This window comes from Salvelinus sp. IW2-2015, linkage group LG17 (genome assembly GCF_002910315.2).
Source record: "Salvelinus sp. IW2-2015 linkage group LG17, ASM291031v2, whole genome shotgun sequence".
In the NCBI taxonomy this organism is placed as follows: domain Eukaryota; kingdom Metazoa; phylum Chordata; class Actinopteri; order Salmoniformes; family Salmonidae; genus Salvelinus; species Salvelinus sp. IW2-2015.
Genome location: NC_036857.1, coordinates 6,151,937 through 6,177,982, shown reverse-complemented (window position 1 = coordinate 6,177,982; position 26,046 = coordinate 6,151,937). Strand labels below are relative to the sequence as shown.

General features: G+C 42.3%; 2 protein-coding genes across 4 annotated transcripts in view; one reads left to right on the top strand and one right to left on the bottom strand.

The window, feature by feature from the left end:
- The window catches only part of LOC111976442 (uncharacterized), an 89,430-nt gene extending 78,860 nt beyond the window's left edge, over nucleotides 1-10,570 (bottom strand). The window contains exon 1 of the mRNA XM_024005272.2: nucleotides 10,229-10,570. The gene's annotated coding sequence lies outside the window, so the exon portion shown is untranslated. The remainder of the gene's footprint in view (nucleotides 1-10,228) is intronic.
- Nucleotides 10,571-18,705: 8,135 nt separating this feature from the next.
- The window catches only part of nkain4 (sodium/potassium transporting ATPase interacting 4), a 138,964-nt gene continuing 131,623 nt past the window's right edge, over nucleotides 18,706-26,046 (top strand). For all 3 annotated transcript variants that reach the window (XM_024006640.2, XM_024006638.2, XM_024006639.1), the window contains exon 1: nucleotides 18,706-19,032. In XM_024006640.2, the coding sequence (XP_023862408.1) occupies nucleotides 18,979-19,032 (54 nt within the window). In that variant the 5' untranslated portion in view covers nucleotides 18,706-18,978. The remainder of the gene's footprint in view (nucleotides 19,033-26,046) is intronic.

The following is a 26,046-nucleotide window of genomic DNA, read 5'->3' as shown; positions in this document are numbered from 1 at the left end:
CAGTCTCAACAGCACTTCACCAATTTGGGCTTTATGGGAGAGTGGCCAGACTGAAGCCACTCCTGAGAAAAAGGCACATGACAGCACGCCTGGAATTTGCAAAAATGGCTTTGAAAGAATGAGAGCATTTGGCAAAAATATCCTGTCGTCTGATGAGTCAAAMAWKTTACTATTTGGCCTGAATGCAAAGCAGTATGTCTGGAGAAAACCAGGCACAGCTCATCAGCCGTCTACCACCATCCCTACCGTGAAGCACGGTGGTGGGACCATCATGCTATGGGAATGCTTTTTAGTGGCAGAGATTGGGAGACTGATAGAGGGAAGAATGAATGGAGCCAAATACAGGCAAATTGAGAACCTGCTTCAAAGTACAAACGACCTTTGACTGGGGAGGCGAGGATTTACATACCAACGGGACAATGACCCCAAGCACACAGCCAAAGCAACACTGGAATGGCTTCAGAACAAGAACATGAAAGTCCTTGAGTGGCCCAGCCAAAGCTCAGACTTGAATCCCATTGAAAATCTGTGGTAAGACTTGAAGACTGCTGTTCCTCATCTAACTTAACTGAGCTTGAGGAAATCTGCAAGGAAGACTGGGAGAAAATCCCCAAATCCAAATTCACAAAGCTGATACAGACATGCCCAGGACGACTCAAAGCTGTAATCGCCGCTAAAGGTGCTTCTATAAAGTATTGACTCAGGGGTGTGAATACTTATATACATTTGATATTTCTGTATTTCATTTCCAATAAATGTGAGAAAAAAACATTTTCTGAAGGCTCTGTATATTCATATTGCTATTGATATGTTTAAAAAATGTATATTTCTATTGCAATTTATTACTGTTAAGGCAGTTAGTACATTAATGCATAATTCAGTTATTATCTTTATGGCTTGCTATTATTTGCTATTTCTGTCTCCTGCAGAAAAAATATACACAGTCAAAGGTTTGGACAAACCTACTCATTCAAAGGTTTTTCTTAATTTTTACTATTTTCTACATTGTTGAATAATAGTGAAGACATCAAAACTATGAAATAACACATATGGAATCATGTAGTAACCAAAAAAGTGTTAAACAAATCGAAATATATATTAGATTTGAGATTCTTCAAAGTAGCCACCCTTTGCCTTGATAACAGCATTACACACTCTTGGCATACTCTCAACCAGCTTCACCTGGAATGCTTTTCCAACAGCCTTGAAGGAGTTCCCACATATGCTGAGCACTTGTTGGCTGCTTTTCCCTCACTCGGCGGTCCAACTCCTCCCAAACCATACCAATTGGGTTGAGGTCGTGTGATTGCGGAGGCCAGGTCATCTGATGCAGCACTCCATCACTCTTCTTCTTGGTCAAATAGCCCTTACACAGCCTGGAGGTGTGTTGGGTTATTGTCCTGTTAAAAAACAGGACAAGCGCAAACCAGATGGGATGGCGTATCGCTGCAGAATGCTGTGGTAGCCATGCTGGTTAAGTGTGCCTTGGATTCTAAATAAATCACAGACAGTGTCACCAGCAAAGCACTCCACACCATCACAATTTTTCCTCCATGCTTGACAGTGGGAACCATATATGCGGAGATCATCCGTTCACGTACTCTGCATCTCACAAAGACACAGCGTTTGGAACCAAAAATCTGACATTTAATTTCTCGTGTTTCTTGGCCCAAGCAAGTCTCTTATTATTATTGGTGTCCTTTAGTAGTGGTTTCTTTGCAGGAATTCGACCATGAAGGTCTGATTCACGCAGTCTCCTCTGAACAGTTGATGTTGACATGTGTCTGTCACTTGAAATCTGTGAAGAATTGATTTGGGCAGCAATTTCTGAGGCTGGTAACTCTAATGAACTTATCCTCTGCAGCAGAGGTAACTGTGGGTCTTCCTTTCCTGTGGTGGTCCTCGTGAGAGCCAGTTTCATCCCAGCGCTTGACGGTTTTTGTGACTGCACTTAAAGAAACTTTAAAAGTTCTTGAAATGTTCCGGATTGACTGACCTTCATGTCTGAAAGTAATGATGGTCTGTCGTTTCTCTTTGCTTATTTGACCTGTTCTTTTACCAAATAGGGCTATCTTCTGTATACCACCCCTACCTTGTCACAGCACAACTTATTGGCTAAAACACATTAAGAAGGAAAGAAATTCCACAAATTAACTTTAACTAGGCACACCTGTTAGTTGAAATGCATTCCAGGTGATTGCCTCATGAAGCTAGTTGAGCGAATGCCAAGAGTGTGCAAAGCTGCCATCAAGGCAAAGGGTGGCTACTTTGAAGAATCTCAAATGTAAAATATACTTTGATTTGTTTAACACTTTTTTGGTTACTACATGATTCCATAAGTGTTATTTCACAGTTTTGATGTCTTCACTATTATTCTACAATGTAGAAAATAGTCCAAATAAAGAAAAACCCTTGAATGTGTAGGTGTGTCCAAACTTTTGACTGGTACTGTATACACAGTGCATTCGGAAAGTATTCASACCCCTTGTCTTTTTCTACATTTTGTTACATTACAGCCTTATTCTAAAATGTATTCAATAGTTTTTTTCCCTCATCAATCTACACACAATACCCAATAATGACAAAGCCTAAACAGGTTTATAGATTATTTTGCAAATGTATTAAAAATAAAAAACAGAAATACCTTATTTACATATAAGTATTCAGACACTTTGCTATGAGACTCGAAATTGAACTCAGGTGCATCCTGTTTCCAAATATCATCCTTGAGATGTTTCTACAACTTGATTGGATTCCACCTGTGGTAAATTCAATTGATTGGACATGATTTGGAAAGGCACACACCTGTCTATTTAAGGCCCCACAGTTGACAGTGCATGTCAGAGATAAAAACCAAGCCACGAGGTCGAAGGAATTGTCCGTAGAGATCCGATACAGGATTGTGTCGAGGCACAGATCTGGGGAATGGTACCAAAACATTTCTGCAGCATTGAAGGCCCCTAAGAACACAGTAGCCACCATCATTCTTAAATGGAAGAAGTTTGGAACCACCAAAACTCTTCCTAGAGCTGGCCGCCCAGCCAAACTGAGCAATCGGGGGAGAAGGGCTTTGGTCAGGGAGTTGACCAAGAACCCGATGGTCACTGACAGAACTCCAGAGTTCCTCTGTGGAGATGGGAGAACCTTCCAGAAGGACAACCATCTCTGCAGCACTCCACCAATACGGCTTTTATGATAGAGTGGCCAGACAGAAGCCACTCCTCAGTAAAAGTCACATGACAGCCACTTGGAGTTTGCCAAAAGGCACCTAAAGGACTCTCAAACCATGAGAACAAGATTCTCTTGCCTGATGAAACCAAGATTGAACTCTTTGGCCTGAATGCCAAGTGTCACGTCTGGAGGAAACCTGGCACCATCCCTACAGTAAAGCATGGTGGTGGCAGCATCATGCTGTAGCATCATGCTGTGGGGATTTTTTGCAGCGGCGGGGACTGGGAGACTAGTCAGGATCGAGGGAAAGATGAACGGAGCAAAGTACAGGGAGATCCTTGATAAAAAACCTTCTACATCGAGCTCAGGACCTCAGACTGGGGCGAGGATCACCTTCCAACAGGACAATGACCCTAAGCACACAGCCAAGACAATGCCGGAGTGGCTATAGGACAAGTCTCTGAATGTCTTTGAGTGGCCCAGCTCGAGTCCAGACTAGAACCTGATCGAACATCTCTGGATAGACCTGAAAATAGCTGTGCAGCGATGCTCCCCATCCAACCTGACAGAACTTGAGAGGATCTGCTGAGAAGAATGGGAGAAACTCCCCAAATACAGGTGTGCCAAGCTTGTAGCGTCATACCCAAGAAGATTCGAGGCTGTAATCGCTGCCAAAGGCTCTTCAASAAAGTACTGAGTAAAGGGTCTGAATACTTATGTAAATATAATATTTCATCCAAGCCTGTAATGTAACAAAATGTGGAAAAAGTCAAGGGGTCTGAATACTTTCTGAATGGACTGTATCAAGACTATAACTATAAGGGCACAAGGTAGAGACCCAAATGCAGAMACAGGAAGCAGATGGTTGAGCTCCGTTATTTATTACACCAAAAGGGGTAGGCAAAAGGCAGGTCGGGGACAGGCGAGAGTTCATAAACCAGGTCAGAGTCCAAACAGTACCAGTGGATAGATAGGCTCGAGGTCAGGACAGGCAGGGGTTCAGTGAACAGGTACGAGTCCAAACAGTACAAGGGGATAGGCAGGCTCGAGGTCAGAACAGGCAGAGTGGTCAGGCAGGCGTATTCGGCATCAGGACAGGCAAGGGTCAGAACCAGGAGGGCTAGCAAAAAAACTGAGACTGGGAAAAATAGGAGCTCGGAGAAACGCTGGTTTACTTGGCAAAACAAGACAAACTGGCACAGAGAGACATGAAATACAGGGATAAATACACAGAGGACTAATGGGGAAAACAGGAGACACCTGGAGGTGGGTGGAGACAATCACCAAGACAGGTGAAACAGATATGACAATAATTACCAATTGGATATCACGAAATTGAGGTGAAAAGGGTTAAAAAGTACAACAACAAAAAATCAAATTTTATGCACTCTGGACATGCTTTGGTAGTACCCAACTTGCTAACTACTATCAGTTCCTAATGGCCTCGTACTCAGGGCTCTATTGTCCCTCTAACCACTCTGACATCAATGTAAATGCTTTCGAAAATCACATCCAACACTTATCATGAAAACAGTAGGCCTATCATACTTTTAAAACTCACCTCACTGTGATGATCAATTTGAAGAAAGAGGTTCAACAGCGAGTTGAAACAGTGTAAAATATGTTTGTTGTTTCAAAGCCTAATAATGTACAACGAAATGGACAGTGCTTTTAAGGTGATGATTCATTTCAATTCCCCCATATGCATATTAGCGCTTATGCATATGCATAGGCTTATGAGCCCAAGCTCATAAACCCCCAAAAAAACATAATTAAAATGTTGATTGTGCCGTTATACAATACGAAGCCTACCACATATTATGCATAGCATAAAAACATCAAACAAAACTGATTTAAGATGTCTTTGGTACATAGTTGGTCTGGCCTTTGAGTGTGGACTGTATTATTATGCATACTGGATCGACTGGTTACCTTATGCTCCAAAATGTCTATCCATGAGTCTGGGAGAGAACGTATAGCCCTAGGCGATGCTGCTGGTTCATTGATTGTGTAGGGCGGCTTACAGTTAGCCTACAATTATAGTGAATTTGTATTTGATTTTGAATAGCCTAGTAACATTCCCTTTAGCTATACAGCATATATCATCACCATGCATTTCCATCTCATTTCTCCTTTATTCCTTTCTCAAGCGCGCAGACGGGCTGTCAACAGTTTAGTGAAATTTGTTTAGTTGTGAAAACATGTTACTATCGATGTTCCCGAACAGATTCCACTTGGTTTCCCAAATTAAGCACTTGCTATCTGCAGGATCAAGGTTGAAGGGCCCATGGCATACAGAGTTTGGGTGGAAAATCCCGTCGGGCAGCAAGAGCATGCTCCTCAAACAGTGGTTGATGCGTGGAGTGAAATAAATGGAGTGAAAAKTATGTTTATTTCKAAGCACATGCTCCGCTATAAAACCGAAGTAGCCTACAAAASTGACTGGCGGGAAAGCACGCGGCCTACATTCACTATTCCAGTGCATACAGATGACATGTCTTTTGTCCCCTGTCCATTTGATAATGGGACATTCTAAATCGAAACAAATTTTACATATTAGTAAAGACATGATTATAATTGAGAATTGTCTGATGGGTGAAAATATGATCACTTGATGAGAGAACAGCTGTGCAGCCTGAGGCAAGGAAGAGAGCAAATCTTTTTTTGCTACTTTCTCAAATCATCAATAGCCTATAGTCCCACCATGCAGCCCATATCTGTTCTGATTTCTAACACATTCTAAGGTTTGTATCATTCACAACTAAGGTTGACAAATAACAAAATCTAGCATATAGGACTTGTTTAAAATAATAACTTCTACGCACAACATAGTCACTTCATATGCGCACTCGCTCCGTAATGGGAAAAATACAATATTTTATTCAACTAAGTTAAATTATATTCTTCTTAATATAAAATAAAATAATGGCACAGGACGTATAAACTTATCTTGAATAAGCCTACAGCCTATGACATGGAGTATAGCCATATTACTAACATACAGTATGCCAACTCATATTCTGTTCTTCTGAAATACATTTACTTCATATCATAATGTTTATTTAGACCTGACTAAAATATATAATGGATTTATTGTGAGGGTGWATATTAAATTGATTAATTCGACTTTTTAAAATGTAGATTTTCCAAAGGCACGCATCAGCATCATCAGTTTATATGTGTGGAGGCCTAAAGATGGTCAACATGTTTATATTAAATAACGGTCAATTAGCATGAGACCAGCAGTCTTTTGCATGAAAATAACCGGCTGACAACATTTCATGACCGCCACAGCCCTAAATATGATAAAGACCTTACAGATCTCTGAAGTGTCTTTATCAATATAAAAATGTGAAAGACCTGTTAATGTTTTGTTGTCATTTGATAATTTGCAAAGAAAAGATAAAGCCCTTGAAACTTAAAAATCATGTCTTGATAAAGAAATGTTGTAGTTATTGTACAGTATTAATTTTAATAACTATTTTCTCACATCCTTTGTTATAGCACAATACTGTACATTTGACCTTTTTAAGTTACCAATGAGGAGTTTATCAGCACACCATATAGGAGCAGGGAATATACAAAAAGAGGGATTCCCATTTACAGTCATTTAAACTCTAAACGAAGGGATTATACAGTATTTAAACTCTAGAAGAAGGGATCTATACAGTATTTAAACCCAGAAGAAGGGATCTATACAGTATTTAAACTCCAGAAGAAGGGATCTATACAGTATTTAAACCCAGAAGAAAGGGATTATACAGTATTTAAAACCCCAAAGAAGGGATCATACAGTATTTAAACCCAGAAGAAAGGGATCTATACAGTATTTAAACCCCAGAAGAAGGGATCTATACAGTATTTAAAGTCCAGCAAAGAAGGATCTATACAGTATTTAAACCCCAGAAGAAGGGATCTATACAGTATTTAAAGTCCAGAAAGAAGGGATCTATACAGTATTTAAACCCCAGAAGAAGGATCTATACAGTATTTAAACTCAGAAGAAGGGATCTATACAGTATTACACCCAGAAGAAGGGATCATATACAGTATTTAAACCCAGAAGAAGGGATCTATACAGTATTTAAACTCTAGAGGAAGGGATCTATACAGTATTTAAACCCCAGAAGAAGGGATCTATACAGTATTTAAACTCTAGAAGAAGGATCTATACAGTATTTAAACTCTAGAAGAAGGGATCTATACAGTATTTAAACTCTAGAAGAAGGGATCTATACAGTATTTAAACCTAGAGAAGGGATCTATACAGTATTTAAACTCTAGAAGAAGGGATCTATACAGGTATTTAAACCCAGAAGAAGGGATCTATACAGTATTTACTCTAGAAGAAGGGATCTATACAGTATTTAACCCCAGAAGAAGGGATCTAAACAGTATTTAAACCCCAGAAGAAGGGATCTATACAGTATTTAAACTCTAGAAGAAGGGATCTATACAGTATTTAAACTCTAGAAGAAGGGATCTATACAGTATTTAAACTCCAGAAGAAGGGATCTATACAGTATTAAACTCTAGAAGAAGGGATCTATACAGTATTTAACCCCAGAAGAAGGGATCTATACAGTATTTAAACCCAGAAGAAGGGATCTATACAGTATTTAAACTCTAGAAGAAGGATCATACAGTATTTAAACCCCAGAAGAAGGATCTATACAGTATTTAAACTCTCAGAAGAGGGATCTATACAGTATTTAAACTCTAGAAGAAGGATCTATACAGTATTTAAATCCTAGAAGAGGATCTATACAGTATCTTAAACTCCAGAAGAAGGGATCTATACAGTATTTAAACCCCAGAAGAAGGATCTATACAGTATTTAAACTCTAGAAGAAGGGATCTATACAGTATTTAAACTCCTAGAAGAAGGGATCTATACAGTATATTAAACTCTAGAAGAAGGATCTATACAGTATTAAACCCCAGAAGAAGGATCTATACAGTATTTAAACTCTAGAAGAGGGATCTATACAGTATTTAAACTCTTAGAAGAAAGGATCTATACAGTATTTAAAACTCCAGAAAGAAGGATCTATACAGTAATTTAACCCCAGAAGAAGGGATCTATACAGTATTTAAACTCTGAAGAAGGGATCTATACAGTATTTTAAACTCTAGAAGAAGGATCTAACAGTATCTAAAACTCTAGAAGAAGGGATCTATACAGTATTTAACAACCCCAGAAGAAGGGATCTATACAGTATTTAAACTCTAGAAGAAGGGATTATAAGTATTTAAACTCTAGAAGAAGGATCTATACAGTATTTAACTCCAGAGAAGAAGGGATCTATACAGTATTTAAACTCTAGAAGAAGGGATCTATACAGTATTTAAACTCCAGAAGAAGGGATCTAATTAGGCACTACACAGGATTCAAAACACCATCATACACTTAGAAAAAAGTGTTCGAAAAGGGTCCTTCGGGCTGTCCCCATATGAGAACCCTTTTTGGTTTCAGGTAGAACCCCTTTGGGTTCCATGTAGAACCCTTTGGTTCTTCATGGAACCCAAAAGGGTTCTACCTGGAACCAAAAAGGTTCTTCAATGCATTCACTTATGGGTACAGCCGAATAACCATTTTAGGTTCTAGATGGTTCTAGATTTTAAAAAACTATACATAAGCTCATTTAAGATCAGTGATACTATCAAGAGCAGTGTGCGGTTTCCTTTCTCCTTCATCAGGTTCTAGATGGCACCTTTATTCTTAGACTGTAGTGTTTAGGAGCTTTAGCGAGAGATGAAACAACACCAAAAGAGAAGCTATCTAATTATGCACAAAACAGGACTCACCATTATAGTGTTTTCAACCGTTTCCTCTTGCAAGGTGTTACACAACTCTTGATTAAGTGGTGTTACAATACACCATGTCATGCCTCAGAACACCTTAGGTTGAATGTTTCAGTGCACCTTAAATCTGTCTCATAACCCCTTACACACATGTGCTTCAAAACTCCAGGGTTCCTCTCTTTAAAGTTGGTGTCAGTGCAGTTGCCACTAGTTTGTGTTACAAAAACCTTCATTTTAACAGTGTATATAGTGTTATGAACATTCATATCATAACACAACCTAAGCAGGTTCTTCATACACACACAGGTTCTTCATACACACGCAGGCACACACACACAAGCACACGCAGGCACACCCACACACACACACCAGGCACAGCACACACACACCACACACACACACACAACACAGCCACGCAGCACACACAGCACACACACACACACACACACACACACACACACACACACACACACACACACACCGGCACACACACACACACACACACACACACAACACACGCAGCACACACACACACACACACACAACACACACCACACACACACACCACAGCACACACACACAGGCACACACACACCACACACACACACACACACACATCACACACACACACATACACTGAGACAACATGAAGGAGAATAGCTGGGAATCCATTCTCTCCTCCAGTTGATGACTAAAAATATGTAGAATTTGTCCACTCTGTTCTAAAAGGGAGACCCAGTCCACCCTCCACACCCTCTTCAACCCTGTCTAATAAACACAGCATCATCTCTTCAGGATCAAGATGTGCATCAAATGGGGATGGGCTGAATCAAACCCGGACAGAATGATAAGGTCATGACTTTTATCATAACATCCTGATCTGCACCTCTCTCCGCTACTGTCAATCACACCAACGGTGTGCTTCAGAATTGACAGGATCGCCACTAACCGGGGCATCTATCTATCTCTTCGTAAATAATCTGCAAATTGTTAAGTAGCCTACGACACCTGTTCAGAACTTCAAAGTGCAATCCCCAAAGGACATAAACAAGTTCCTCACATCGCTGACCCATTGGCTACAGTCCTTTACTGAGTATGAATTATTGATCAGACAGGTGGAAAATACAGCCCCTCTGGCGTCTCTCGAAGTGGTATGTCACATCACTGACAGAACGCAAAAAAAGTGATGAAAGTGTAGACCACCAAATAAACCGTTTTCAACCGGTAAAATATTATTCCTAATTATACTCACTCAGCCTCGCAGGTGAACCGGAGGAGCGATGTTGCCCGGCATTCCGGTCTCTCTCTCTCTCTCTCTCTCTCTGTCTGCAAGCTCTTCAAATGAGTTCTCTTGGGACAGCGCACGCCTTGGCTTTTGCAAGCATTCTCTGCAAAGATCCGCCCTCCTCACTCACTCACAACCATCCCTCAATTTTCTGCGATATAAAACGCGAAATCAGCATAGCACTGTGCAAAACTGTAGTTTTCCGTTTCTGGAGCAGAAGTAGCGGCTTCTGTTTCTATTTTAGAAGATGCTTCTCGCGCTACCAGGGGCTCATCTCTCGGTTTCCTTTCCTGTCCATCTGTGCTCGCGATTGCTCTGGACCATGTGATGGAGGCAGGAGGTAGGAGGCAGGCGCCCTACCCATTCCCTGACACGACCTCCTCCACATAGCTCCCCCCAATGGACAGCCTGAGAAATAATGAAAAGAGGTCTAAATAAATCAGATTGAGGATATGGGGACACGCACAGTATTTCTTGCGAGATGATAATGATCTAAATATAAATTATTCATAATAATAACCTCTGTATTTATTCCTCATCAAGTCTAGAATATTCTCATTGTAAAACATTGGAGTAATGCCACATAAGAGAGGCCACTGCTGCCTGGGCTATATAATACATACATAGTGCATGAGCTTGGGTCTAAATAAGGAAACTATTCATTCACATTGCGTGTAGCCCACAGCAAGTTTCTGGTAGCGTCCCTTTTTCCATTTATACTGGGCCTTTATGGGGAATGTCCAGTGTGAGAGAAGGAGTGAGTGAAAAAGAGAGAAGGGGGGACAGAGAGAGGGAGGCAGAGAGACAGAGAGAGAGAGACAGAGAGAGAGAGAGAGAGAGAGAGAGAGAGTAGATCTGTTAAACCAGATATCTAACAGAACAGAGTAGGGAGATTTTTTATTGCACGCTGTCCTAGATGGAAAACAAATAATTCAAGCATGCATCAACATACACAAATATACACACAATATAGCTAAATATAACTGCTGATTGGCAAAACAGTGATGTATAGGGGCAGTTGGAAATACCCTGATGGATCAAGACTGTTAAGACATGGGTGGTGTATATGTTGCTCTTGACGTTCGAATGGGCTTGCACTCACATGATGAATTGGTTGTCATTGTCAGAGATGTATGCATGCATGCATGTTTGAGTGTATGTGTGCGATTAGGTGAATGCATGTATGTGTATGTGTGTGAGAGAGAGAGAGAGGAAGGGAAAGACGCTCTCAAGGAGAGAAAAGCCTCCTCCCTTTCTGCTTGTCAGAACTACTTGTATTGTTGCCGGCCATGCACCAGACTCTTGGGCCTCTGCTACAATGCAGCTCTCCTCAGCGCACCATGGCACTGACTGGCCTGTCACTTCTAGTTAGTGTCTGTGTGGGGAATGGGGATGGGAACAACAGACCCCCTCGGCCTATAGGGCCAGACTGGACACACAACAGCCCAGTCACACACTCACACACACACAGACAAACACACTGGGGCGATAAGGAGGTGTCAGAGGATAGCGGCGGTGAAAGGGGAACACAAGGAAACCTCCATTAGTTGTCGTAATAGAGTTCAGCCAGTGACCTTATTCCTGCTGGACTGGGCTGCCTGCACCACACTAACACAACAGGCCTGCTTTTTCATTATTTCTAAAGAAACACAAGATTTAAAGAAACACACAGTTCACAGACATGCTTTAAAAAAAAACACAGTTCACAGCCTTGCTTTTAAAGAAACATGTGTTCTAAATAACACATGACTTTGCATCGGGTTATTATTCAACACTACAAAAGTAGTCTGGTTCGTAATGTCTGGTTGTACTCATTGTATTGACTCACTGTATTGATTAAGAGATAGACCATCTTTAGCATTGTTCAGTATTCTGAACACACTGACAAAACAGCAAATGATGATGAGGATAGTAACGACTTATAACTTTGTCTCTTACTATACTCTTGCTATACTTATATCAGATTACCGTGCGGGGCTCCAAAAACACATTACACTACTCAAATCACTCTAGTAATAGAAAACACATCCTCCACAGTGTAAAACATGTCCCCCGCCCACCCGCCTCTAAAATACCAATCAGATATATTTCTAGTTGTATAGCGAGGTGGGCTACTGGGCCTAGGCTGGGTCGAGCGATGTGGGGCGATGGAGATGGAGAGAGAGAGGGAGAGTGTGCTTTTAAGGAGTGGAGCAGAGGAGTGTGTGATGTTAAAGATTTATCACGCTTGTGCAGGGATGAGATGGGAACCTGCCATGGCAACCAGAACCAACCAGGCATCTGAAAGAGACTGCTCTTAAAGGCTTTTCTATTATGGACCAGACCACAATCAGAAAGAGCAGGACAGAGGGCCAAGGTGGAGGAGGAGGAGGAGGAGGAGGAGGAGGAGCCAGAGATGGGTAGGAAAAAGAAGAAGAGAAGAAGGAGGAAGAAGAAAAGAAGGAAAAAGGGGGTAAAAGAGAAAGGAGGAAGAGAGGAGAAAGGGGAAGAGAAAGGAGAAAGAAGAGGGGGAGGAGGAGGAGGAGAAGCCAGAGATGGGTATAGATGGAGAATGGAATGATGAAGGGTCAAGGTTAAGATGGAGGAGGAGGAGGAGGAGGAGGATGAGGAGAAGCCAGAAATGGTATAGATGGAGAATGGAAGGATGAAGGATGAAAGGTTAGGTTTAAAGTGGAGGAGGATAAAGACTAAGAGGAGGAGAAGAAAGAAGAAGAGGTTGGAGAACTTGGAGAGAGGGTGGAGGAGGAGAAAGACTAGGAGGAGGAGAAGAAAGAAGAAGAGGGTGGAGAACTTGGAGAGAAGGTGGAGGAGGAGAAAGACTAGGAGGAGGAGAAGAAAGAAGAAGAGGGTGGAGAACTTGGAGAGAGGGTGGAGGAGGAGAAAGACTAGGAGGAGAAGAAAGAAGAAGAGGGTGGAGAACTTGGAGAGAGGGTGGAGGAGGAGAGAAAAGAGGATTGATTGATATAATAATATAATATATGCCATCTAGAAGCTTTTATCCAAAAGACTTTACTGTCATGTGAACATACATTTTACGTATGGGTGATCCCAGGAATCAAACCCACTACCTTGGTATTACAAGCGCCATGCTCTACTAACTGAAATACACAGGACCGCAAGAGGCAAGGGAGGTAGAGAGAGAGGAGGAGGGAGGAGAGGAGGAGTAAGCAGGGGTGGGCAACTCCAGTCCTCTGGGGCCTGATTGGTGTCACACTTCTTCTCCATCCCTAGCAAACACAGCTGATTAATCAAACTGCAGTCTAAACTGAAGGTCATGATTAGGTGATTATTGAAGTCAGGTGTGCTAGCTGAGGCTAGGGCAAAACTGTGACACCAATCAGGCCCTCGAGGACTGGAATTGGCCACCCCTGAGGGGGATGGTGGAGAGAATAGGGTGAAATGTATTGATGGAAAATGGAGGAAAAAGGTAAGACACACACACAGAAACACAGGCCCTGCTCTCCTTGTCTACCTCCTGACTGCATCGTCAACCACAACAGCCTACCTCACAAAATCGTAAGGTCTAGAAACTGGGCTTGTGAACTCAGTAATAAAGCCCTCTAATTATCCAGTGTCTATTTTTATGATCAGTAACACTAAGGACATAGATTTGAGAAATATACACTCATATCCCAAAACTGAAATCTATGACTTCTATCACTTCTCCTCTCCCTCTCTCTATGCAATCTTGATACAGTCACAGTATCTTCATACTGTCTATTACCACATCGTTTTCTACTAGTGGATGGATTTCCCTTCATTCAGAACTGTATATTTTATGATACATCTGATTTACCTTTTTTAATGCCCTTTCAAATCAGAGTTGAACCCTAATTTAACCCTACACACATTTGTGAAATAGTCAGCAGGGTCTTTTAAATGCAGAATAGGACAAATAAGACAAGACACAATAGGCTTGTAAAAAAGGCCATCCTGCTCTTCTCCTCTCTACCTAACTTCCCCTTCAGTTTCCCCTAAGTCCCATTAGTTTGGCTGCTCAGCCTACCTAAGATGCCCTCAACCATCATAGCCCTGCCTATCCCAACCAAGCAGAGTGCTTGGAAATGCGCATCTGGACACTGCACCCGCCCACTCAGGTCAGTGTTATCGTCACCCGAAGGGAAAAGACGCAAGTTTCTGAGGACTTGCTAATATCAACAGTAAGACGAATGTCTGAATGTTGTACATATATCGAAATGTAAGTTGCAGGCGGTGTTTACATGCTGTGTAATAATAGGTGATTACCACTAATTACTTACTGTTACTTTGATACGTTTCAGCCGTAAGTTCTACGGTATGGCTGTTACTATTCTTTCATGTTAGACCATTCCAAAGCTGCTTTGAGTATTGTTTATCATTTGCAGTGTTATTCCATACTGCCATAGGTGTTATTACTGCATTAGTTTCACAAGTACTTTTGCAGAAGTGGAGACCCATAGGGTGGCACACAATTGGCCCAGCGTCGTCCGGGTTAGGGGAGGGTTTGGCCGGGGGGGCAGGCCGTCATTGTAAATAAAAATGTGTCCTTAACTGACTTGACTCATGCGTAGAGTAAATGATGACCCTGTGGCGCCCGGGTAAATCTAATAAGGTCTCAGCCTGTCAGATTCTCACACAGGGTCAGAAAACTACTTTTTTTTTTTACTCATACTTGAGTAAAAGTAAAGATACCTTAATACAGGGGTGTCAAACTCAAATACCCAGTGGGCCAAAATGTAAAACCTGAACAAAGTTGCGGGCCAACATTGAACAAATGAACCTTTTAATATGGACCCAAACAAGTTTTGCTTTAACATTGAATATGGAACAAGCATCGCTTATTACCATACAATATATAATTTAATAGTGGAGACATGCAAAATCGAATTTCAAATGAAAAAAAACATCAATGGCATTCATTTATTAAATAAATAAAATTTAAATAAAAATCGTATGCCTCTTTTCTATTTGCAGCCTTCTGATTTAAATACCAAAATAAACATTTTCTCCACTGGCTAATAATTTTACAAATAAAATGATAATAAATCAATCAACCATTCAAGCCCATTAAAGGGCCGGGCTGATTTTGCGATCTCTGCTGCCACTATATAACTAGCCTTTACAGCAGCCTCACTTTGTGATGTGGCTTTTTTGAACATATTCTGTTGTGAAACCAAACTTCTTTTCATCTCCTCTACTTTCTGGCTCCTTTGAGTCATGTCCAGGTCCTTGTATTTGTCATGGTGTTGTCGTTTCATAGTGTCGTCTAATGTTGTACTCCTTACTTACAGCCACGTTGACTCCACCACAAGACAAACAGGTTTGTCTTTTACATATGTAAACAGATATTCTGCCTCCCACTTGTCCAGAAAGCTCCTGTTTTCTGCCTTTCTTTTCGCCATTTTTGGGAAGGGATAGCGCGCTGACAGTTGTAGCGTCTATGTTGCTATGACTACTGTCACAGAGGAGAGGGCGTTTCTGGGTCCTGTCCTGATTGGCGCGCGAAAACAACAGCAGAGCATTATGGGATTCGTAGTATTAGCGGTGAATGCGCTGTATAATACGGCGGGCCAGCTCTAGTAGTAATTTGGTATTGTCTCGCGGGCCAAATATAATTACCCCGCGGCCAGATTTGCCCGCGGGCCAGAGTTTGACACCCATGCCTTAATAGAAAATGACACAAGTAAAGTGATAGTCACCCAGTAAAATACTACTTGAGTAAAAGTCTAAAAGTATTTGGTTTTAAATATACTTAAATAAATGTAGTTGCTAAAAATATACTTAAGTATCAAAAGTCAAAGTAAAGTATGAATAATTTACAATTCCTTATATTAAGCAAACCAGACTGCACAGTTGTATTTTTATTTACGAATAACCAGAGTCACACTCCAACACTCAGACATCATTTAAAAACAAATCTTTTGTGTTTAGTGAGTCAGATCAGAAGCAGTAGGGATGACCAGCGATGTTTTCTTTTGGGTGTCAGGGAAAATGTAAGGATTAAAAGGTACATCATTTTCTTTAGAAATGTAGTGAAGTAAAAGTAAAAGTTTTTCAAAATATAAATAATTAAGTAAAATACAAATACCCAAAAAAACGACTTAACCCTTGTGTAGTCTTAACATTCTGTATACTCCCCTTGCTCTAAGGGAAAAAATGACCCGCCTTCACTAAACCCTAAAATATAGCAGCTTAATTGAATTTTAAACCCCAAATTCTATTTTGCATGAGAAACAACCGGTCGTTCATACACAAACTTTGTGAATATCAGTGTTTTCCCTCCTCACAATGCAGAAAGACTGCATTTAATCAGCGAACACCACTGGTTTTTATTAAAACACCACTGTCATAATTTGTTTTTCTTTACTAAAGTAGAGGTTTATTATTATTATTGCTAAGTTACTGCATCGGTGTAAAACATGGACTTTTTTAGCAAGAGATAGCACTTGTATAGCCTAAGAAAGTAGCAGAAATGTGTTTTTAATGCATTTTATTGAAGGGAAACAATAACAGTCTTGAACTTTTTGGGCAACAYAGTGATATATTCTTATATACTGTACAATGAGGAATTCAACTACAAAATACTAGTCTTCTCCCATTTGTTTAACCATTGCCCCCACCCACAAGGTGTATAAACAACAATAAATAAGAATAAAATAAGATAATAGATACAAAACAAAAATGTGAAGAACATAAATCAATCAACTCTAATTAGCACATGTAGGACAGTATGCAAGTGTGTGTGTATGGACTTTGCAGATATATCTCACATGTGCAGCACATAGTATTTGTTTTACAGTCCTTCTTTGGGGGACAGAATTGGCATCTCCTCCTCTTGCCTGCCCCAGCTGCAGCCTCAGGTGGATCAGGACAAGATTCAGCCCCCTGAACAGCTTTCACAAGCTCTGCAGAGGCTGTTGTGTGGGGGAGACGCTCCCTTTTTTGAATGTGTGGGGTTACAAGTGCCTTTCCCAGCTGCTCCAGGAACACCCTCCTCTTGTTCCACTTATCAGGCATCCAGGTAGGGTTGATCTTGTTCCATATCACGAAGGCATTGTATGAGGACACATCAATGATGTTATGGAAGATGACCAGGGGCCAGCGGGCAGTCATCCTCCTGCAGCTGTAAGTTACAATCACCTTGTCCAGGTTGTCCACGCMYCCTTTGTTGTGGTTGTAGCCCAGGGTGATGGCTGGCTTCCTGTCCTCATGATCACTGATATCAGCCGTTTGGTGCAGTGTGCTCAGGAGGACCACATTCTTGTTCCTCTTTGGGAGGTAAGAAACTAGAGTGGTGGTGAGTGTGAAGGCAAACTTTGATGAGAAGGCCTCTCTCCCTCTTGTTGTGAGGAGTGCAGAGGGGAGCTCAGGCTTGTTCTTTCTAACTGTGCCAACCATGGTGATCTTCCTCTTCAGGAGCTGCAGGCTGAGTTCAATCAGTAGCACACATAATCTCCATTTCTCGTTGTGTGTGTGTGTGTCTTTGTGGTTTTTGTGGTGTGTAAATTATTTTTAAACTGCCGGGTCAAAATGACCCTAAAACAATCTTTGTACCCTGGTGGTGTACAGCTTTCATGGAAATATGAACAAAGGAGATGTTTCACTTTTTCTAATGTTGAGGTCACTCTAGGAAAAGTCATCAAATTTCAAGTTGAAAAAATATAATTTAGAGGGTTTTCTCTGCTGTTAAACATAGTGGCCGGTCATTTCTTACCCTTAAGACAACACAAGGGTTAAGTAGTACTTTAAAGTATTTTTACTTAAGTACTTTACACCACTGGTGGTGACTATCAAGAGTACAGTGATGGGCCTCAACATCAGGTTCTAACACTGGACAGCACTATAGAGGGCAGACCCAAATCAATCAGTTATAAGTATATAGGGGTGAGGGCATGCACAGCGATCAACTGTTTTTTACATGGTCCTACGGATTTAGTGACCAATCGTTTTACAAGGCTAATATTTTATGAGTTCAACATAAGCAATACGGCCATGAAAAGGATGAAAGGCGTTCTCGGCTGTTTGTGGTGATGTAATAGCGTCAAATGAACAGCGGGAGGCGCCTAAATTACGTCATGGTTTAGGACTCATCGCTCCTCAGTGACTCTAATGAGAGAAATATTCCATTCAGTAGCTGACACTGCGATAATACTTTACTTTTAGGTTTCACCTTTACCAACATTTATTATAAATTTTGTAAACAAATTGTGAAAATATTAAAGCAAAAATATCTCCGCACCTAAAATGCTGAGTAACAGGATATTTAAAACAATATCCAACCACTTTTGCACAATTGTGTAGCCTACTCAATATAACATGTTATGAAAAGAGTTCGTATGAAAATTGTGTTTAAACTCTTGGGGGAAAAACATTACAGGGACCAGGTGAGAACACCAGACCAGTGTCACAGGGCACTGTTAAATCCAAAGATCCGTTTTTGACACCCTCTAGCCTATCCCCCTCCACCTCCCCCTTCTTGCCCCGTTACACACACACACACATACACGAGTGCTAGCGGTAGTAGGCTATCAACTCAAGTTACCCCTCTCACACACAAAGCGATCATTTTGGGGAAAGAAAATGCACGGGACGCCAGTGCCTGGAGTTTACAGACACAGTTTTCACCGTTGACCGAGCTTGAAGCCATTCGTTGCACTGAAAGGTCCTTGCCATAGTGAACCAGTCTAGACCGTTGTGTGTTTTCATCGTTTCTCGAGTGCTATTTGGGTTTTGACACAATGGGGTGCTGCAGCGGCCGATGCACGCTCATCTTTCTTTGCACGATCCAGCTGGTGAGTGGCCTTTTATTTCTATAGCCTAATACAAAAAGTGTCATTTGCTCTGTTTCTTGATTTTGTTTAGAAAATTTAATTTTGTTTTGGGTGAAACACATTTTAAAAATATTTGTTTAATCATGCCACGTTATTGTGAATTTACTGTGGACACTGACCAGTTTAGCTACCAGTGCTTTCGTGTTGAATTAGTGATAGCGGATGAAGGCAGATTGATGGCCGGTGAAATACAATGGGCATACAGTAGACCTATTATGTGGCCAAACATCCACTTGCAGCACGCTGTCTGTTTCTTCCTTCACCTCGTCCGTTCCACGAGGATAGGCTACTTCGCGAGTCGTGAGGGAACATATGGCAAGATTCAAGAGTGGTGTGTGTGCACTCCCTTATCCACAAGCTATAGTTATGTGCAGTTATTGGGCCAGATCAACTCACCACAAATGCAAAATAGCCCCTATGACACTGGTGCAAACATGTCCACGCACCTCTGCTGACCAAACAATTGTACTGTAGCCTACAAGTGTATCCATGTAGTGCTATCCAATGTGTACTGTGATTTGTGCGTGACCATTGCCACAGTAGCCTGTTGTATTGGTGTTTTGTGGAATACCAGCACCATTGTTTCTTCTCAGCTAAAGTTGTTACTGTGAGTGGCACGTCAGAGTAGGCTAAGCTACACCAGTCACACCAGGGAGTTTTACAAAGACTGTTCAACCACTTGTCACCGGTTGAGTCACTGTGTCAGGTGTCCGTTTGTAATCCTACCTCAGTGAAAACAAATACACGTGTGTGTTGGCTTTCATTGATTTCACAAATGGCCTGCTTTCAAACAGTTGATCCCTTTTTGACTGTGATGTACGATCCTATTAGTTTAGTTTGGATAGATCGTTTTGTAGGAGAGCTTCCACCCGACCAATAATCACCATGGGAGTCTATGATCCACAAAGTGAGTCTTCAGCTAGTTACAACCTGCTGGAGAGAGATTGTTCCCCGGCTGTGATCAGTGGAGTGCGAGACGTGACATTTTACACTTAATGGCTGTGAACTTGCCGTAAATGCCCCCTCCCCATTCTAACTAAACACTGAATTTTTCAATCTTGCTCAGCCCCCCCTCCCTCTCTCCACCACCCTGCAGGGAGGGGAAAGTGGAGGTGACAGGGTGTGAGAATGTTATTTATGATGGAATTAAAAGAGCTCTCTCACACAGTGAGGTTGGGTAAGCCCCTAGTATACAACCATGTCAACAGCTAAAATACCAGTAACCCCATCTCTACTCAACCATTTATTTGTTTCAAAAACCATAGCTCTGGTAATTCTTTCCATGCACCAGGGGTTAGGTTTAAGGACATAGTGAAGGGAGTAGGGAGAGAGAGAGTAACACGCTGACATGAACACATTAATGGAATGTTTGCCTGTTTGGGGTGTGGGAGGGGTACTACATGCTTAGAAAAGAGGTTCCGAAAGGGTTATTTGGCTGTCCCAATAGGAGAACCCTTTTTGGTTCCCGGTAGAACCCTCTGTGGAAAGGGTTATTTGGCGTTCCGAATAGGAGAAACCCTTTTTTGGTTCCCGGTTAGAACCCTCTGTGGAAAGGGTTATTTGGCTGTCCCAATAGGAGAACCCCTTTTGGTTCCCGGTAGAACCCTCTGTGGAAAGGGTTATTTGGCTGTCCCAATAGGAGAACCCTTTTTGGTTCCCGGGTAGAACCCTCTGTGGAAAGGGTTATTTGGCTGTCCCAATAGGAGAACCCTTTTTGGTTCCCGGTAGAACCCTCTGTGGAAAGGGTTATTTGGCTGTCCCAATAGGAGAACCCCTTTTGGTTCCCGGTAGAACCATCTGCGGAAAGGGTTATTTGTCTGTCCCAATAGGAGAACCCTTTTTGGTTCCCAGTAGAACCCTCTGTGGAAAGGGTTCTATCTGGGACCAAAAAGAGTTCTTCAAATGGTTTTCCTATGGGGACAGCCGGTTCTAGATAGCACTTTTTTGTTAAGAGTGCATTTGTCCTCGACTAAGCTGTACCCCTGCACATTGACTCGTTACCAGTATCCCCGGTATATAGCCTCATTAATGTTATTTTATTGTAACTTCTTTTTACTTTAGTAAATATTTTCTTAACTCTTATTTTTCTTAAAACTGGATTGTTGGTTAAGGGCTTGTAAGTAAGCATTTCACAGTAAGGTCCAGGTCAACACCTGTTGTATTCGAGGCATGTGACAATTATATTTTGATTTGATTTGCTCCTTCATGTCCCTGTTGAAACCATCATTAAAAAGATTGTGCCTTACTGGAGAGGAGAGGAGAAGAGGGTTTTTTCTCAGTCAAGAAGACACTTCTTGCAATTCACAGCTAGCAAAAGTAAAATGTGTGTGTGCAGTGGTCAGAGTTCACGAAGGGGCCATGGTGATGTCATCCAGGTCCTATCAGGTCACAGTAACCCCCCGCTAGAGATGGATTGGTTCTCCTATAAACGATACAGCAGCATGGCGTGTAACCATGCTTGGGCTGAGCTCTATTCCCATTAAGTGGTAGCTCAATTGCTGTATCCATTCCAAGCACATGTGAAATTGACACACGGTTTTGTAGCAAGGATTTCTCCTTGATTTGAGTGGCGTTTATGACAGTTGTGGAGAATGTAGATGACAAAGGGTTCAATCAAAGTGATGTAAAGCCTTCAATTCACAACCTCAATCCATGTACAGTATTGTACCTGTTGCAGTACAGTGGGTTACAATGTAACTCATACTCATGTCTTTGTCCATAACAATATTCTGCTCCATTTGCTCTCTCATATAGTGCCTAATCTCTAGACTGGTGAGTGCAGCAGTGTTCCAGAGAGCTCCATTACTGTATGAAAAATAGTGTGAATGATGGTGGTGGAAATGTAATAGTATTTCTATCAACACTGCCATCATCTCCCATTCAGCAGCACTCTCTGCACTCTACCAGGGTGCTTCACTCCTCTCCCTGCCTCAGGGGTAGCTGCCTGGCTGGCTGTGAGATTCCTGGAGATCAATCTCCTCCCTGAATGCTCTTTGCCTCCGACGTAATGTGTGGGTGTGTCCAGGGCTGTTGACGACTGTCACCCCAGTGCAGGAATGTGTGGGGGGGTCCAGGGCTGTTGACGACTGTCACCCCAGTGCAGGAATGTGTGGGGGGGTCCAGGGCTGTTGACGACTGTCACCCCAGTGCAGGAATGTTGGGGCGTCAAGGGCTGTTGACGACTGTCACCCCAGTGCAGGAATGTGTGGGGGGGTCCAGGGCTGTTGACGACTGTCCACCCCAGTGCAGGAATGTGGTGGGGGGTCCAGGCTGTTGACGACTGTCACCCCAGTGCAGGAATGTGTGGGGGGGTCCAGGGCTGTTGACGACTGTCACCCCAGTGCAGGAATGTGGTGGGGGGGTCCAGGGCTGTTGACGACTGTCACCCCAGTGCAGGAATGTGTGGGGGGGTCCAGGGCTGTTGACGACTGTCACCCCAGTGCAGGAATGTGACACACGTTCAGTGCATTTGGAAAGTATTCACTTTTTCCACATTTTGTTACGTTACAGCCTTATTCTACAGTTGATTAAATCGTTTTTTCCCCTCATCAATCTACACACAATACCCCATAATGCCAAAGCAAAACCAGGTTTTGCAGAAATTTGTTGATACCCTTCCCCAGATCTGTGTCGCAACACAATCCTGTCTTGGAGCTCTAAGAACAATTCCTTCCACCTCATGTCTTGGTTTTTGCTCTGACATGGACTGTCAACTGTGGGATCTTATATAGACATGTGTGTGCTTTTCCAAATCATGTCCAATCAATTGAATTTACCACAGGTGGAATCCAATCAGGTTGTAGAAACATCTCAAGGATGATCAATGGAAACAGGATGCACCTGAGCTCAGTTTCGAGTCTCATAGTAAAGGATCTGAATACTAATGTATTATTATTTATGATTTATTTGACCTTTATTTAACGAGGCAAGTCAGTTAAGAACACATTCTTATTGATAATGACGGCCTACCCCGGCCAAACCTGGACGACGCTGGGCCAATTGTGCGCCACCCTATGGGACTCCCAATCACAGCCGGTTGTGATACAGCCTGGAATTGAACCAGGGTCTGTAGTGACGCCTCTAGCACTGAGATGCAGTGCTTTAGACCATAAATAAGGTATTTCAGTTGTTATTTTTTATACATTTGCAAAAATTTCTAAAAACCTGTTTTCACTTTATTATTATGGGATATTGTGTATACATTGATGAGGAAAAATATTTGATCCATTTTAGAATAAGGCTGTAACGTTGCAAAATGTGGAAAAAGTCAAGGGGTCTGAATACTTTCCGAATGCACTGTGCATGTGCACACACAAACACATGCGGATGGGCAGGCAGGCAGACAGACAGACAGGCAGACAGGCAGACAGGCAGACAGACAGACAGGCAGGCAGGCAGACAGGCAGGCAGACGGTCAAACAGGATGTTGTCCTTTTTTTAAGAGCCATTTTCACCAGACAACTGCTCCCTGTTTTAGTTTACCTCATAAATGACGCACCAGTGTCTACATGTCGCAGATACATTATTCATATGAGCTCGGCTGGTTTGTGTTTGTGTACGATATTGAAGACCTCTGAGGCTTATCCTTTCCCTAGTGTTTGTTGCTCCTCCTTGACCCCGTTGAAACCATTGTTAGAAAGCGACCACTTCACTGGAGACACCTTCGGCCATTCACAGCTAGATACCTCTCCTGTTCTCTTTACCTCCGCCTTGACCTTCTTACTTCCCCTCCCTTCTCTTCTGGAGGCCTGGGAGCACTGTCGTGTTGATAACACCTGTTTAGCCAGCAGGATTCCGGCCCTGGGAATTCACCCTTCACTAGGACACCACGGATTACTGGACAACACACAGAGAGATAGAGGAGGAAAGAGGGCTGGGGAGAGAGAGAGAAGGGGCTGAGGGAGATGGAAAGAGAGGGTTGGGGGAGAGAGCACCTGGCCTAACCCTACTAGAATCTGAAGTCAAATGTCTACTGTTTGCTGATGATCTGGTGCTTCTGTCCCCAACCAAGTAGGACCTACAGCAGCACCTAGATATTTTGCACAGATTCTGTCAGACCTGGGCCCTGAGAGGAATTCTCAGTAAGACAAAAATAATGGTGTTTCAAAAAAGGTCCATTTGCCAGGACCACAAATAGAAATTTAATTTAGACACCGTTACCCTAGAGCACACAAAGTGTACATACCTCTGCCTAAACATCAGCGTCACAGGTAACTTCCAATAAGCTGTGAATCATCTAAGAGACAAGGCAAGAAGGTGTGCCATCAAAAGGAACATAAAATTCAACATACCAATTAAGATCTGGCTAAAAATACTTGAATCAGTTATAGAACCCATTGCCCTTTATAGTTGTGAGGTCTGGGGTCAGCTAACCAACCAAGAATTCACAAAATGGGACAAACACCAAATTGAGACTGTATGCAGAATTCTGCAAAATATCATCTGTGTACAAGGTAAAACACCAAATAATGCATGTAGAGCAGGATTAGGCCGCTAACCAGAAAAGAGACGTTAAATTCTACAACCACCTAAAAGGATGCGATTCCCAAACCTTCCATAACAAAGCGATCACCTACAGAGAGATGAACCTGGTGTCACGTTCCTGACCTGTTTTCCCTTGTTTTGTATTTATTTAGTATGGTCAGGGCGTGAGTTGGGTGGGTTGTCTATGTGTGATTTTCTATGTTGGGTTTTTTGTGTTCGGCCTGGTATGATTCTCAATCAGAGGCAGCTGTCAATTGTTGTCCCTGATTGAGAATCATACTTAGGCAGCCGGGGTTTCACGTGTGGTTTGTGGGTGTTTGTTGCCGTGTTAGTGTTTTTTCACCACACGGTACTGTTTCGGTTTTCTGCACATCGTTTATTGTTTTTGTATTTCAGTGTTCAGTTCGGTTTTAATAAATCATCATGAGCACGAACCACTCTGCATATTGGTCCGATCCTTCTCGCCTCTCCTCGTCCGATGAGGAGGACGAAATAGACAATCGTTACACCTGGAGAAGAGTCCCCTAAGCAAGCTGGTCCTGGGGCTCTGTTCACAAACACAAACAGACCCCACAGAGCCCCAGGACAGCAACACAATTAGACACAAACAAATCATGAGAAAACAGAAAGATAATTACTTGACATATTGGGAAGTATTAACCAAAGTAACTGAGCAAACTAAGAAGGCTATTTTGCCCTAAACAGAGAGTACACAGTGGCAGAATACCTGACCACTGTGACAGACCCAAGCTTAAGGAAAGCTTTGACTATGTACAGACTCAGTGAGCATAGCCTTGCTATTGAGAGAGGCAGCTGAAGGCAGACCTGGCTCTCAAGAGAATACAGGCTATGTGCACACATCCCACAAAATGAGGTGGAAACTGAGCTGCATATCCTAACCTCCTGCCAAATGTATGACAATATTAGAGACACATATTTCCCTCAGATTACACAAATCTACAGAGAATTAGAAAACAAATCCAATTTTGATAAACTCCCATATCTATTGGGTGAAATACCACAGTGTGCCATCACAGCCGCAAGATTTGTGACCTGTTGCCACAAGAAAAGGCCAACCAGTGAAGAACAAACACCATTGTAAATACAACCAATATTTATGTTTTTGTTTTCCCTTTTAGAGGGAGGGCTGGGGGAGATAGAGAGAGGGAGGGCTGGCTGGGGAGATGGAGAGAGGGAGGGATGCTCCCTCCCCTATGCACACAGACAACATGCTTCCCTCTCCCTATGCACACAGACAGACAGACAGGTGCTTCCCTCTCCCGATGGCACACAGACAGACATGCTTGCCTCTCCCTAGACACAGACAGACATGCTTCCCCTCTCCATGCACACAACAGACATGCTTCCCTCTCTCCATGCACACAGACAGCCAATGGCTTCCCTCTCCCTATGCACACAGACAGACATCTTCCCTCCCTTATGACACAGACAGACATGCTTCCCCTCCCCATCGACACAGACAGACTGCTT